At 51.0% G+C, this 13403-nt stretch overlaps 2 protein-coding genes across 4 annotated transcripts in view; both read left to right on the forward strand.

Moving 5' to 3' along the window:
- LOC310823685 (uncharacterized protein) overlaps positions 1 to 1978 on the forward strand; it is a 131859-nt gene extending 129881 nt beyond the window's left edge. The window contains 3 exon segments of the mRNA XM_083696545.1: positions 240 to 413; positions 529 to 575; positions 843 to 1978. Of these exon segments, the coding sequence (XP_083552671.1) occupies positions 240 to 413; positions 529 to 575; positions 843 to 1402 (781 nt within the window). The 3' untranslated portion in view covers positions 1403 to 1978.
- Positions 1979 to 8549: 6571 nt separating this feature from the next.
- On the forward strand, positions 8550 to 12650 carry LOC310823939 (glutamate--cysteine ligase regulatory subunit-like). Of its 3 annotated transcripts, XM_083696879.1 has the most exons (7): positions 8627 to 8870; positions 9186 to 9251; positions 10899 to 10983; positions 11261 to 11317; positions 11454 to 11665; positions 12193 to 12307; positions 12430 to 12650. In XM_083696879.1, the coding sequence occupies exons 1-7, from the start codon at positions 8688 to 8690 to the stop codon at positions 12636 to 12638; spliced, it is 927 nt and encodes a 308-aa protein (XP_083553005.1). In that variant the 5' UTR covers positions 8627 to 8687; the 3' UTR covers positions 12639 to 12650. The 3 variants fall into 3 exon arrangements, 2 of the variants coding, with proteins under 2 accessions (XP_083553006.1, XP_083553005.1); XR_014554986.1 differs by lacking the exon at positions 12430 to 12650 and having other exon boundaries at positions 8550 to 8870; positions 11454 to 12015; XM_083696880.1 differs by lacking the exon at positions 12430 to 12650 and having other exon boundaries at positions 8550 to 8870; positions 11454 to 11847.
- The last annotated feature ends 753 nt before the right edge of the window (positions 12651 to 13403 follow it).

The raw sequence follows: 13403 nt of genomic DNA on the forward strand, positions 1-13403 counted from the left end.
GTGTGTGTGTGTGTGTGTGTGTGTGTGTGTGTGTGTGTGTGTGTGTGTGTGTGTGAGGTGGGAGGGGGGGCTGCTCTGTCTGCACGCACTGTGATTGTTTGGCTGCATGTATTTATTTGTATTCCTCATTCACATGTGGCCTTTCAACTGACAAATGAAGAGGATTTAAAGCTGCACATGTACATTAGAGAGGAATAATCAGATTCTTGATATCAGATGGAGTGACACTATTTCCCCAGGTTGTCATTCTGTGGAGTCCCAGAGGAAGGCTGTGTTTCTCTGGCTTCAGCTCTGAGGTCTAACCCCTCCCACCTGAGAGAGCTGGACCTCAGCTACAATCACCCAGGAGACTCAGGACTGGCGCTGCTCTCTGCTGTACAGAAAGATCCACTCTGTAACCTACAGACATTCAGGTAAAGGCTGAATATGTGGCTGGACGTATCAATGAGATTATTGCACTGTATCTATTTTCCTCATGATTGTAAGTGTGTCATCCAACCTCTGTGTGTTCTTCTGTGGTTGATATAGTGTGGACCATGGTGGAGAGTGCAGGCTCAAACCTGGGCTGATCAAATGTAAGTCACCACCGCTGTAGAGAATAGGACTGTGATATTACTCAAGAACCAGGGTACAGCAGAGTTCAAACAGAGCACCAGTATTGTATTCATATGTAAATCTAAAACATTAGCAAATGTGAATTAGTTTTATCCCTTTTAAAACATTTTCAATTAATCATTAATATTTTGTGAAAAAAATAATGTTGCCATAACAAGATCACATTGTGAGTATTGTAAGTTATTCATTTATATTGATTTGATGATTATTTTTGCCCTCTCAATCAGATGCCTGTGAGCTCACACTGGACCCAAACACAGCAGACAGACGCCTCTCTCTGTCTGAGGAGAACAGAAAGGTGACACGGGGGAGAAAGAAGCAGCTGTATCCTGATCACCCAGAGAGATTTGACTACTGGCCACAGGTGCTGTGTAGAGAGGGTCTGACTGGGCGCCGTTACTGGGAGGTAGAGTGGAGTGGGGGAGAGGCTGGTATAGGAGTGACATATAAAGGAATCAGCAAGAGAGGATGGGATGTTGACTGTGTGTTGGGAAACAATGACAAGTCCTGGAGTCTGAGCTGCTTTGGTAACAGTTACTCCACCAGTCACAATAATAATAGCACTGTCATACCTGTCCCCTCCTCTGGCTCCCACAGAGTAGGAGTGTATCTGGACTGGCCGGCCGGCACTCTGTCCTTCTACAGGGTCTCCTCTGACACACGGACCCTCCTGCACACATTCCACTCCACATTCACTGAGCCCCTCTACCCAGGGTTTAGGCTTTGGAGCGATGGCTGTTCAGTGACCCTGTGGAAACTAGTCTCAGGGAGATCACACTGTATGTAGTGTTTAGGGCTACAGCCGTTGATGAGAACCAGATGGTTATTTGGTCATTGTGAAATGTGTGAAAAAGTGCAATAGACTGACAAAGCAGAAGTAGGAAATGCAACTGATAGTGAAACAATCCAGATGAATGATTAGATGATCAAATCAGACTGATGATGAACTCTGAGAATAACACAGGAGAGAGTGTCTGTATGTATATAAGAGTTGGTTAGATTGGGTGTTTGAGTTGTGATGCTGGATTACGTTGCTGTGTGTAAGATAGCAGGGAGTGGATGTGAAGACATCTCTCCTTCTCTGTCAGTACAATATGGACAGTGTCTTCAGAACATCCTAATCTACACAGTGTGTAATTGATTCCTATGCAAATCAGAGACCCTATAAAAACAAAGATATTCATTCCGAAATGACATGAATTATTATCCTTGCATTAAGATGTACTCAATTCAACTTATTGAGTGATTTGTTGATGACATTTTTGCATTTTAACTAATTTTAAGACTGTCAAAGCAAAAAGTCTGAATATTTCTGTCCATGAGGTATTTTTGTATTTCACTTTTAATAAATGTACTGAAATGTCAAAAATCGTGTTTTCGCTTTGTCATTCTGGGGTATTGTGTGTGGATTGATGGCAAATTCTTTAAATTGAATCCATTTCAAATTTACTCTATAACACAAGAAAATGTGTAAAAAGTGAAGGGGTCTGAATACCTTCAGAAGGCGCTGTACATGTTCTGAACTTCACTTTCCATGTATTCCTTCATTTTTATATAGTAATCATCTAGTACAGTAATATCTATGCATCATGTGACATTGTGAGGGGCAGCCAAGGTGCAGGCTGCTTTTCTCCTCTCTGTCTGTGGGCTGTGGGAGGCATGGCTCTCATGAGAAGACTTCACCTGTCCCCTGTAGTACCGCCCCCTGCCATGGGAGGCATGGCTCTCATGAGAAGACATCACCTGTCCCCTGTAGTACCGCCCCCTGCCATGGGAGGCATGGCTCTCATGAGAAGACTTCACCTGTCCCCTGCAGTACCGCTCCCTGCCATGGGAGGCATGGCTCTCATGAGAAGACTTCACCTGTCCGCTGCAGTACCGCTCCCTGCCATGGGAGGCATGGCTCTCATGAGAAGACTTCACCTGTCCCCTGCAGTACCTCTGACCCCAGACCCCAGACCTCCAGACCACCAGACCCCCAGAACCCTATCCCCCAGACCTCTAGCCCTCAGATGGGGGCACCACCTGGTGGTCATTTACTAGTATTACAACAACAGAGAGATTAGAATCCAGCCAGTTAGCAATAAGCACTGAATCCTAAAAACCCAGAAATTGAACCTGAAATTTTCTTTATAACATAACAGATATTTTATAATGGAACAGTGTAATAGAACATCAGTGTAATATAACATTAGTGTAATAGAACAGTGTAATAGAACATCAGTGTAATAGAACATTAGTGTAATAGAACATCAGTGTAATAGAACATTAGTGTAATAGAACAGTGTAATAGAACATCAGTGTAATAGAACAATGTAATGGAACGTTAGTGTAATAGAACATCAGTGTAATAGAACATCAGTGTAATAGAACAGTGTAATAGAACATCAGTGTAATAGAACATTAGTGTAATAGAACATCAGTGTAATTGAACATCAGTGTAATAGAACATCAGTGTAATAGAACATCAGTGTAATTGAACATCAGTGTAATAGAACATTAGTATAATAAAACATTAGTGTAATAGAACAGTGTAATAGAACATCAGTGTAATAGAACATTAGTATAATAAAACGTTAGTGTAATAGAACATTTATGTAATAGAACATTAGTGTAATAGAACATTTATGTAATAGAACATTAGTGTAATAGAACATCAGTGTAATATAATCTTAGTATAATAGAAAATTAGTATAATAGAACATCAGTGGAAACCAAAGGGGACGTTTTCTTTCCAGTGTTAACACTTCACTTAGCAATGTCATGACAACGAAGGTTACGTAGGTAACCACGGTTATGTGAGCTAATTGGATCACTCCAATATGGTATCCTTCCGCGCGGCAGGATACGTTCCGAGTAGAATTTCAGAGAAGTCCCGTGTACCGGGTAGTGCTGCGGCTGCATCACCCCATAAACAGCAGTCCACAGCACTACTTCTTCCTCGTGTCCTTTTCGAGGCGCCATAGATCTCCGGAAAAAAGGATTGGAGTGATCCAATTAGCTCACATAACCGTGGTTACCTACGTAACCTTCGTTATGTAGCACTATATTGGATCACTCCAATATGGTATCACAATACCAGATCACTCGGTGATCTATGACCAGTCAACAAGCGAAGCCCAGCACTCACCTAGAAGACGGGGCTGAGCTTGGGCCAGTCAACCTTGTAGTGGGCCATCGTCTGCTCCCAGAGAGGCGGAGGCAACCCCCAGCACTGCCCGTTCCACCTCATTAGAGGGGGCCACATTGACTTGGTAGAACCTAGCAAAAGTGCTAGGCGATGCCCAACTGGCTGCGGCACAGACGTCAGCGAGGGGAACTCCTCTGAGCAGGGCCCAAGAGGCAGCCACGCCCCTAGTAGAATGTGCTACTATAGCAGATGACAAAGGCCGGCCGGCCAGCTGATATGCGGTAGTAATGGTGTCAACAATCCAATGTGAGAGTCTCTGTTTCGAAAGCCTCTGACCCAGAACTCTCTCACCATAGCAGACGAAAAGCTGATCAGACTTTCGGAATGCTCGTGTCCGCGTGACATAAGTGTCCAAGGCCCTGACCGGGCACAGTACACTGGAGGTAGTACCTATCCCACTCGCACTCGTGGGAGGGGTATAGGCAGACAGGTGCAAAAGTCGGTTCACATGTCCGGTAGACAGGACCTTTGGTAGAAAAGAGGGGTTAGGTCGGAGGGTGACGCTCATTTTGTCGGGGCCCATCCGGAAACACTCAGCACTCACAGAAAATGCATGAAGTTCACCAACCCTCTTTGTGGAGGTAATGGCCAACAGGAACGCCACTTTCAACGAAAGGTGCTTAAGAGACACAGAGCCCAGGGGCTCAAAAGGTGGCAGGGTAAGCGCTGACAGCACCACGTCGAGGTCCCAGGTGGGCACCAGAGGGGCCCTTACCGGACATAGACGTCGAACACCCTTCAGAAACCGGGAGAGTAAAGGGTGGCTACCCATCGGTCCCTCTGGCCCGTCATCGTGGCATGCAGAGATAGCGGCCAGATACACCTTCAGTGTAGAAGCCGCCCGGCCTGCGTTGAGCAAAGACTGTAAAAACTGCAGAACAGTCTGAACATTGCAGCTCTCTGGATTGGCGTTCTGACTCTCACACCAAGAGCAAAATACACGCCATCGTGTCTGATATGCCGCGTTGGTAGAGGGGGCCCTGGCACTCTGCAACGTGTGCATGACGTCATTCAGGAGGCCTAAGTCTGACCACTTGCGCCTCTCAGAGGCCAAACCCACAACTGGAGGCGATGTGGATCCGGATGCCATAGGGCCCCCTGGGCTTGTGAAAGCAAGTCGAGTCTCTGTGGCAGCTTCCATGGTGTCCCCGAGAGGAGAGACAGCAACAGCCTGAACCAGGGGCGTCTCGGCCAATACGGGGCTATCAGGAGCACCTGATGGCCCATCATCTCGACCCTGTCCAGCGTCGCTGGGATCAGGGGAAACGGAGGAAACGCATAGAGCGTCGTCATCGGCCAATCGTGAGCCAGGGCATCCAGACCTAGAGGCCCCGGGGGGTCCGACATTGAGAACCAGCTGGGGCAGTGAGTGTTGTTCTGAGAGGCAAACAGGTCCACCTGTGCTCTCCCGAACCTGTCCCAGAGCTGGTGTACCACCTGAGGGTGCAGACGCCAGTCTCCCTCTCGTGGCCCATCCCTCAAGAGCATGTCCGCTGCCGTGTTCAGGATCCCCGGGATATGCGCTGCTCGTAGAGACGCAAGATGGGTGTGAGCCCATAGCAAGAGTTCCCGAGTCATCTCGTGGAGGCGGCGGGACCTCAAGCCCCCCTGGTGATTGACATATGCTACGACTGTAGTGTTGTCTGATCGGACCAGGACATGCTGTCCTTTCAGATAGGGCAGAAACTGCTGGAGGGCTAGGCAGACCGCCCTGAGCTCCAATACACTGATGTGCAGACCAGTCCATGGGGGGCTCCAGTGGCCGCTGGCCGCCATGCCCCTGAACACTGCACCCCAGCCCGTCAGCGAGGCATCGGTGCACACTAGTTCTCTGTGTACCACTCTGCCCAACCTCGTACCATCCATCAGGAAGGAACGGGAGCGCCATCGGGACAATGCTAACAAACATTCCCTTGTCACCACCAGGCGACGGTGTTTGTGTAGCTTTGGATGCAGTCTGTGGGAGTTGAACCACCGTTGCAGTGGTCTGAGACGGAGAAGGCCCAACGGGACCAACAGCGAAGCCGCCGTCAGTAGGCCGAGCAGTCGCTGGCACTCCAAAACGGATACAGTTCGTCCAAGCTGGAAACGGTTGAGGAAGGACAGGATTTTTGCGACCCTCTCTTGAGGGAGGCATGCTCTCATAAGAGACGAGTCCATTGAGATCCCGACAAAGGTGACCTCCTGAGAGGGGTTCAGGTGACTTTTCCGTCTGTTCAAGGTGAGACCCAGATCCTGGATGTGGCTCAACAGGATTCTGGTGTCCCTGGTAACTTGCCCTCTCGATGGGGCGCAAACCAACCAGTCGTCCAGGTAGTTCAGAACCTGAAGTCCCTGGGACGACAGAGGCGCCAGAACTGCGTCCATACACTTGGTGAAGGTACGCGGCGCCAGTGAGAGCCCAAAGGGGAGGACCTGGAACTCGTAGGCCACTCCCTCGAAGGCAAACCGGAGGTACTTCCTGTGAATTGGGTGAACGGGAACATGGAAGTATGCATCCTTTAAGTCGAGCGTGGTGAACCATAGACCCTTGGAGATGGCCTGTAACACGCGTGCTGGCGAAAGCATTTTGAACTTCAGCTCTTTCAAGCAACAATTGAGGGCGCGCAGGTCCAGGATAGGACGGCAGCCGCCATCCTTCTTTGGCACAATGAAATACGTGGAGTAGAATCCACTGAGCCGTTCTGATGGCTCTAACCTCTTTACAGCACCCTTGCTGAGAAGTGAGGCTATCTCCAACCGGAGGACCTCCTTCTTTGAACGGTCGGATACTGTAGTGATCCGAATGCCCCGGTAGGGCGGTGGCCGGCGACGGAATTGGAGTTTGTAACCCCTCAGGATTGTATTCAGCACCCAAGGGGACTCCACTCGCTCCACCCAGTTTGCCCTTTGGGCCTGGGAGAAGCGGCCGAAGCCGGTGGCCAACATGTCAGGAAGACTGCTGGGGGCCACCCTTCTTAGCCGCAGGTCGTCCGCGTCCGGGAGGGGGGCCACCGCGCCGCTGGCGGCGCTGCTGGTTTACATTCCCCTGGTTACCACTCCGCTGCCTCGGAGGCTGGCTTGGCGGCGGGGGAGGAGGCCAGAGGCGCTGCTGGGACCCAGGCGGGAGTGTGTACCTCGGCTGCCAGGTCGTCTGAGGAGCAGGTCTGGGGCGCGACGTGGTCATGAACTGCTGCAAAGTCTCCCTGTCTTTGCGTAGCTTCGCCGTTTGCTGCAGTATAGCATCAACCCCTGGCCCAAAGGTAGTACCTGGTGTGAGGGGGAGCCCCATGAAGGTCTTCTGGACCGGCAGTGGCAGCTTGGACTGAGACAGCCAAAGGTGGCGGCGCGAGGACACAACTGAAGCTATGGCTTGGCCATTAGCTCGCGCCAAGTCTGTCTGCAGCAGACCGAGCAACCTGGACACTTCCATTGCCTCGTCGACAAGGCCCTGGCTTCCCCCTGGGAGAGTAGGGATTAGGCAGGCCAGGTAGGAGCTGAGCAGCATGGCCGCGTTCGTAAGGCGGGCCATGGAGGAGAGGACGCTGAAAGTAGAACTCAGGAGCTGCTACGGAACGCGCCGAGAAAAGGAAGAGGAAGAAGTAGTGCTGTGGACTGCTGTTTATGGGGTGATGCAGCCGCAGCACTACCCGGTACACGGGACTTCTCTGAAATTCTACTCGGAACGTATCCTGCCGCGCGGAAGGATACCATATTGGAGTGATCCAATATAGTGCTACATAACCCAAATGTGCAGACAGGCCTAGGAGACGAGTTAACCTTGACCCTAACCCTGACTCTAACCCTGACCCTGACCCTGACTCTGACCCTAACCCTAACTCTGACCCTGAACCTGACTCTGACCCTGACCCTAACCCTAACTCTAACCCTGACCCTGACCCTAACCCTAAACCCTGACCCTAACCCTAGGGGATGAGTTAACTTTAACCCTAAACCCTGACCCTAACCCTAGGGCTAGTAGAACCATGTAGTTAGGCTCTTCAAACCCACCTCCTCGTTGCTAGGCAACCCCCCCCCTTTTCCCTCCACCGTTCGTATTTTACGACATTTTTTTAGAAAAAAATGTTTTATGAAACTCCTTCAAACCACACACTCTCCCCACCCCCTCGTTGCTAGGTAACCCACCATATCCCGTCCCTTTCCGACATTTTCTTTTCCTTTACGACATTCCCTCAAACACACCAACCTCCCTTATTTTACGACATTTACTATTATTATTATTATTATTATTATTATTATTATTATATCTTTACGACATTTACTTCTTCTTTACGAGAGAAGGGGAGACAGACACCATGGAAACCACCACCACCACCGACACCGGCGGCTCCTCTGGTACTCGTAGCGGGTCCTCTGGGACCGTCTTCCCCGGTGGTACCGTCTCCTCTACCGGCTCTGAGGCTAATGATAACGGGGCTAACTAACGAAGCTAACGAATTTACCTACCGAGTGCAGTGTTGACGGGGTGCTAAAGGCTAATGCTAACTGGCTCTAACGAACTGACCGTGTGTGTGTGTGTGTGTGGAAACGCGTCGTGTCATCATTACTCGAGATTCCTTCAAACCCACCCCCTCGTTGCTAGGCAACCCCCCCTTTCCCTCCACCGTTCGTATTTGTTTTGAATAATTATTTTTACGACACTCCTTCAATCCACACACACTCTCCCCACCCCCTCGTTGCTAGGTAACCCACCATATCCCGTCCCTTTCCGACATTTTCTTTTCCTTTACGACATTCCCTCAAACCCACCAACTGTTCCTCGTTGCTAGACAACCCCACCCCTCCCTCATTTTACGATATCTTTTTATTATTATTATTATTATTATTATTATATCTTTACGACATTTACTTCTTCTTTACGAGAGAAGGGGAGACAGACACCATGGAAACCACCACCACCACCGACACCGGCGGCTCCTCTGGTACTCGTAGCGGGTCCTCTGGGACCGTCTCCCCCGGTGGTACCTCGTTTCTGACCCGGGCCACGACGCTCAACCTCCACACCGGGAACCTCGTCAACCGGAGCCGGCTGAAGAAGAAGTGTCCGTCGTCCCCGAGTGAGGAGGTAAGAAGGGCGGGGGGGGGGGTCGGGAGGCTAGAGGCTAATGCTAACGGGGCTAACGAAGCTAACGAATTTACCTACCGAGTGCAGTGTTGACGGGGTGCTAAAGGCGAATGCTAACTGGCTCTAACGAACTGACCGTGTGTGTGTGTGTATTATGAATGTGATTAAATAAATACTAAATATGTCGTTTTATTGTCATTTTCTGTCTGTCTGTCTGACCTGTTGTTGCCCTCCAGCTCCAGGATTGTATCCGCGCCATGCTGTCTCTGACCTGTCTGTCTCTCCATCTGACCTGTCTGTCTGTTGTTGCCGTAGCTCCAGGACTGTATCCGCGCCACGCTGAGTGACTGGTCCTCCGAGACGCCGTCGGCCGGGGAGAAGGTGAGACTCATCCCTCTCTTCTCTCCCTCCTTTCCTCCTGTCTCTCTCTTCCTTCCCTCCTTTCTTGTCTTCCTTACCTCCCTCCCTTCCCTCCTTTCTTGTTTCCTGTCTTCTTTCCTTACTGTCGGCGGAGGAGAAGGTGAGACTCATCCCTCTCTTCCCTCCCTCCTTTCCTTCGTCTCTCTCTGGATGCTCCACACGCACAGACACGCACACCCACATACAGGCACACTCACGCGCCCAGAGGCGTCAATGTTTAGTGAGTCAAGTGGCAACGTGTGTGTGTGTGTGTGGGTGCTCCTGAGAGAGGGAGACACACACACTCACACAGACACACCCGTGTTTAGTGAGTCAAGTGACAACTTCATATTTATATTTATTCTGCTATCTACCTCATGTTACTGAGATAGATAGATAGAAACTTTATTTATCCCAGGGGGAAATTCAGGTTCCAAGTAGCGTACAGACATAGGGGTATCACACATAACATACACATACAACATTAGCAGTATTTTATACAGGCGAGGTGCAGTTGTAAATGTCTTTGCAGTTAGGTGAGGTGCTAAAAGGTAAGGTGCAATTATAGCATTAAATACTAAAAACTAAATACGGGCTACATAAATATGGACTATTTTTAAAGTGCATTTAGTCCAGGCTGGTGGAGGGAGGTAGGGGCTCTGTATGAGACCTAGCATAGCTAGTAAACATTGTAGATAATGAGGTGAAACAGTGACATGATACATGATGGTGATGTGATACAGATGGTGGAGGTTATGCAGAGAAGTCCATCTCTTTGCCCTTGATTGACATGTTGTAGAGTTGTATGGCTCTGGGGACAAATGATTTAGTAAGTCTGTCAGTTTTGCTTGTCAGTGCTCGTAGCCTCCAGCTGATCAAGCTCTTCTGCTGGATGATGGTGTGGTACAGTGGGTGACCTTCATTGTCCATGATGGTGAGCAGTTTGCTCAGAGTTCTTTTTTCCATTACTGAAGTCATGCTCTCCTGTTAATACACATATATACTGCTAGACTGCATTACCCATACAGCTCATATGCTGCTACACTGTTCATACTGGAACTATTTATTCTGCTATAATGCTATAATGCTACTGCTAATTCATATACTGCACTACTTACTGCTCATATATTGCACTACCTGTAAATACTGTTCATTGCACTTTCTGCTATTTTGCACTTCTGGTTAGACGCTAACTGCATTTCATTGTCTCTGTACTTGTACTCTGCACAATGACAATAAAGTTGAATCTAATCTAAAACGTGTGTGTGGGTGGGTGCTCCTGAGACAGGGAGAGAGAGAGGGAGACACACACACAGGCAGGGAGACGGGGGGGAGGCAGAGAGGGGGGGGGGTTAAACAGGGAGGGAGGTTCTGCTGAGGTCAGCTAATCTCTCTCTCTGGTTCGACTAGTCTGGTCTGTCTCTAACCTGTCTCTCTCTCTCTAACCTGTCTGTCTGTCCAGGAGTCAGACGTCCTGGACTGCTCCCCCCCCCCAGGCACGCCTGTCTGTCTTTCTGTAATCTGTCTGTCCTGAACCTGTTTGTCTCTCAGACCTGTCTGTCTCTCTCTATAACCTTTCTGTCTGTTTACCTGTCCCTCTCTCTCTCTCTAACCTGTCTGTCTCTCCAGGAGTCTGACGTCCTGGACTGCTCCACCCCCCAGGCGGCCGAGACCACCATCACACCGGAGGAGAGGGAGGAGCTGAAGGTGTCTGGTACGCTACGACAAGCTAACGCAGGCTAACGCTACGCTAATGCAGGCTAAGGCAGGCTCACGCAGGCTAACGCAGGCTAACACATGATACCGCCACCACATGCTGCTGCACGCTAACACACACCACGATAACACATGCTAATAAATGCTAGTGCATGCTAACACCGGCTCACACGCACCACGATAACACACGCTAACCCAGGGCTAACAAACGATACCAGCCCATGATTACACACGACGCGACCACACGTTAACCCAGGCTAACGTTGTCGTTGCAGTCAAGCTGTTCCTGTGCGAGTCGGACCAGTCGTGCATCAGACAGGCTGTCGACCTGGGTGAGTCCTGCCTGCCTGCCTGTCTCTCCCCTCCACAGCCTGTCTCACCCTCACCCTGGCGACCAGGAGGACAACATCCCCCCCCCCACACCCAGACCCTCTCGGACCTCTAACCTGTCTCCCTCCCCCCCAACAGCCTGTCTTACTCTCGCCCTCTCCCAACTCGACTCGGTCATCCTGGCGCCCCCTCCCGGCCCCCCGGGGGACGACCACGCCCCCCAGACCCTCTCGGACCTGCGGCCGGCGTGGGTTGTCTTGGAAACGCTGGTGGCGTCCGGGAAGGTGGTCGCCATCGGGACGTCGGACCTGGACAAGGGCCTCCTGGAGGAGCTGCACAACTGGGCCCAGGTGGGTGTCTGTCTGTCTTTCTCTGGCCTGTCTGTTTGTCCTGGGCTGGGGGGGGAGGGTGGGCGTCTGTCCCTGACCTGTGTCCTGTGTCAACCTGGCGTCCTGGGGGGGGGGGGGGGGGGTGGTTCTGTCTGTCTAACCTGGACAAGGGCCTCCTGGAGGAGCTGCACGACTGGGCCCAGGTGGGTGTCTGTCTGTCTGTCTGTTCCTGACCTGTCTGTCTGTCTGTCTTTCCTGGACAAGGGCCTCCTGGAGGAGTTGTACGACTGGGACCAGGTGGGTGTCTGTCTCTGACCTGTCTGTCTGTCCTGGACAAGGGCCTCCTGGAGGAGCACTACGACTGGGCCCAGGTGGGTGTCTGTCTGTCTGTCCTGGGCTGGGGGTATCTGTCTCTCTCTCCATGTCCAAGGTGAAACCCCACCAGTAACCAGGTCAACCTGAGGGCGTACGTCAACTGTCTGTCTCTCTCTGTCCCAACCAAGCAGTTAACAGTGTCTCTCTCTCTCTCTCTCTCTTCCGTATTCAAGGTGAAGCCCACCAGTAACCAGGTCAACCTGGCATCCTGTTGTGTGATGCCCCCCGATCTGACAGCGTACGCCAAGCAGGCGGGGGTCCAGCTACTGACCCACAACGACCCCAAAGGTGGGTGTCTGTCTGTGTGTCTCTCTCTGACCTGTCTATCCCCCCTCTAACCTAACCTCCCTCTCCATCTGAGCTGTCTGTCTCTCTCCCTCTAACCTGTCTGTCTCTCTGTCGTCTTCCAGAGCTCATCACGTCGGCGGGCTTCCAGGAGGCGCTCCGTGAGAGCGCGGCATTAGCGACGGCGTCCCACGGCGACACCGACCGTGATGACCGTGGTGACGCGGCGTCGGCGTGGCGCCTCCGCTGGGTCCTGCGCTACGCCATCATCGTCAAGAGCCGCGGCATCATCAAGGCCAAGGGCTACCTGGTCCACGCCACCCGGGTAGCATAGCATAGTCTGGTGTAGTCGAGGATAGCCTAGTGTAGTGTAGCCTTAGCGTAGCATAGCCTGGTGCGGCCTAGCCTTAGCGTAGCATCGTGTAGCCTTGGTTAGCCTGGTTAGCGTATGCCGGACGACACCTAGGTTCAGTTGAAAGGCTTAGCTACGGGTTTAGCCACGCTAGGGTTAGCTCATAGCGGCTAACGTGAACCAGACGTTGGTTGGGGCCTGCTGTTAGCGCTGATGTTGAAGTGCCTGTCTGCCTGTCTGTCAGAGTACACTAGCTAGCGGCTAGGTGGCTAAAACATGCTAGGTAGCAGCTAGGTGGCTACTCACACCCACACACATTTGATTGAATTGATGACTAATAAAATAATTCATGGATTAAAAAAAAACAGATGATGTCGTTTTGGTTATTTCATTAAAAAGGGAGGGAGGGGGAGGCGTCTGGTTGATACCCTGACCCTATCCCTGTAGGGCGTCTGTGACCCCCCCACTACCCCCCTGTACCAACCCTAACCCTAGAGACCTCTTCACCCCCACTAAACCTAACCCTAACTCCCTATCAGCTCGTGAGGACAGTTAGGGGTTAGGTTTAGGGTTAACCGTTGCCGAGAAAAAGTCAAGCGGGAAAAGATTTTGATTTTTTAAATGATGGGTATGTCACACACATGTTTTCTGTTTTGGGTTAGGGTTAACCCTAGTACAGGGGGGTGGTGGGGGTGAAGAGGTCTCTAGGGTTAGGGTTAGTACAGGGGGGTGGTGGGGGTGAAGAGG

Source organism: Argentina silus, assembly GCF_951799395.1.
Source record: "Argentina silus genome assembly, chromosome: Y".
NCBI classification, from domain to species: Eukaryota; Metazoa; Chordata; class Actinopteri; order Argentiniformes; family Argentinidae; genus Argentina; species Argentina silus.

Coding starts and splice junctions, on each gene's coding strand:
- LOC310823939 (XM_083696879.1), top strand. CDS start 8,688: ATGGAAACCACCACCACCACCGACACCGGCGGCTCCTCTGGTACTCGT. Junction 10,984..11,260: donor GGAGGAGCTGAAGGTGTCTG/GTACGCTACGAC, acceptor TTGTCGTTGCAG/TCAAGCTGTTCCTGTGCGAG. Junction 11,666..12,192: donor AGCTGCACAACTGGGCCCAG/GTGGGTGTCTGT, acceptor TCCGTATTCAAG/GTGAAGCCCACCAGTAACCA.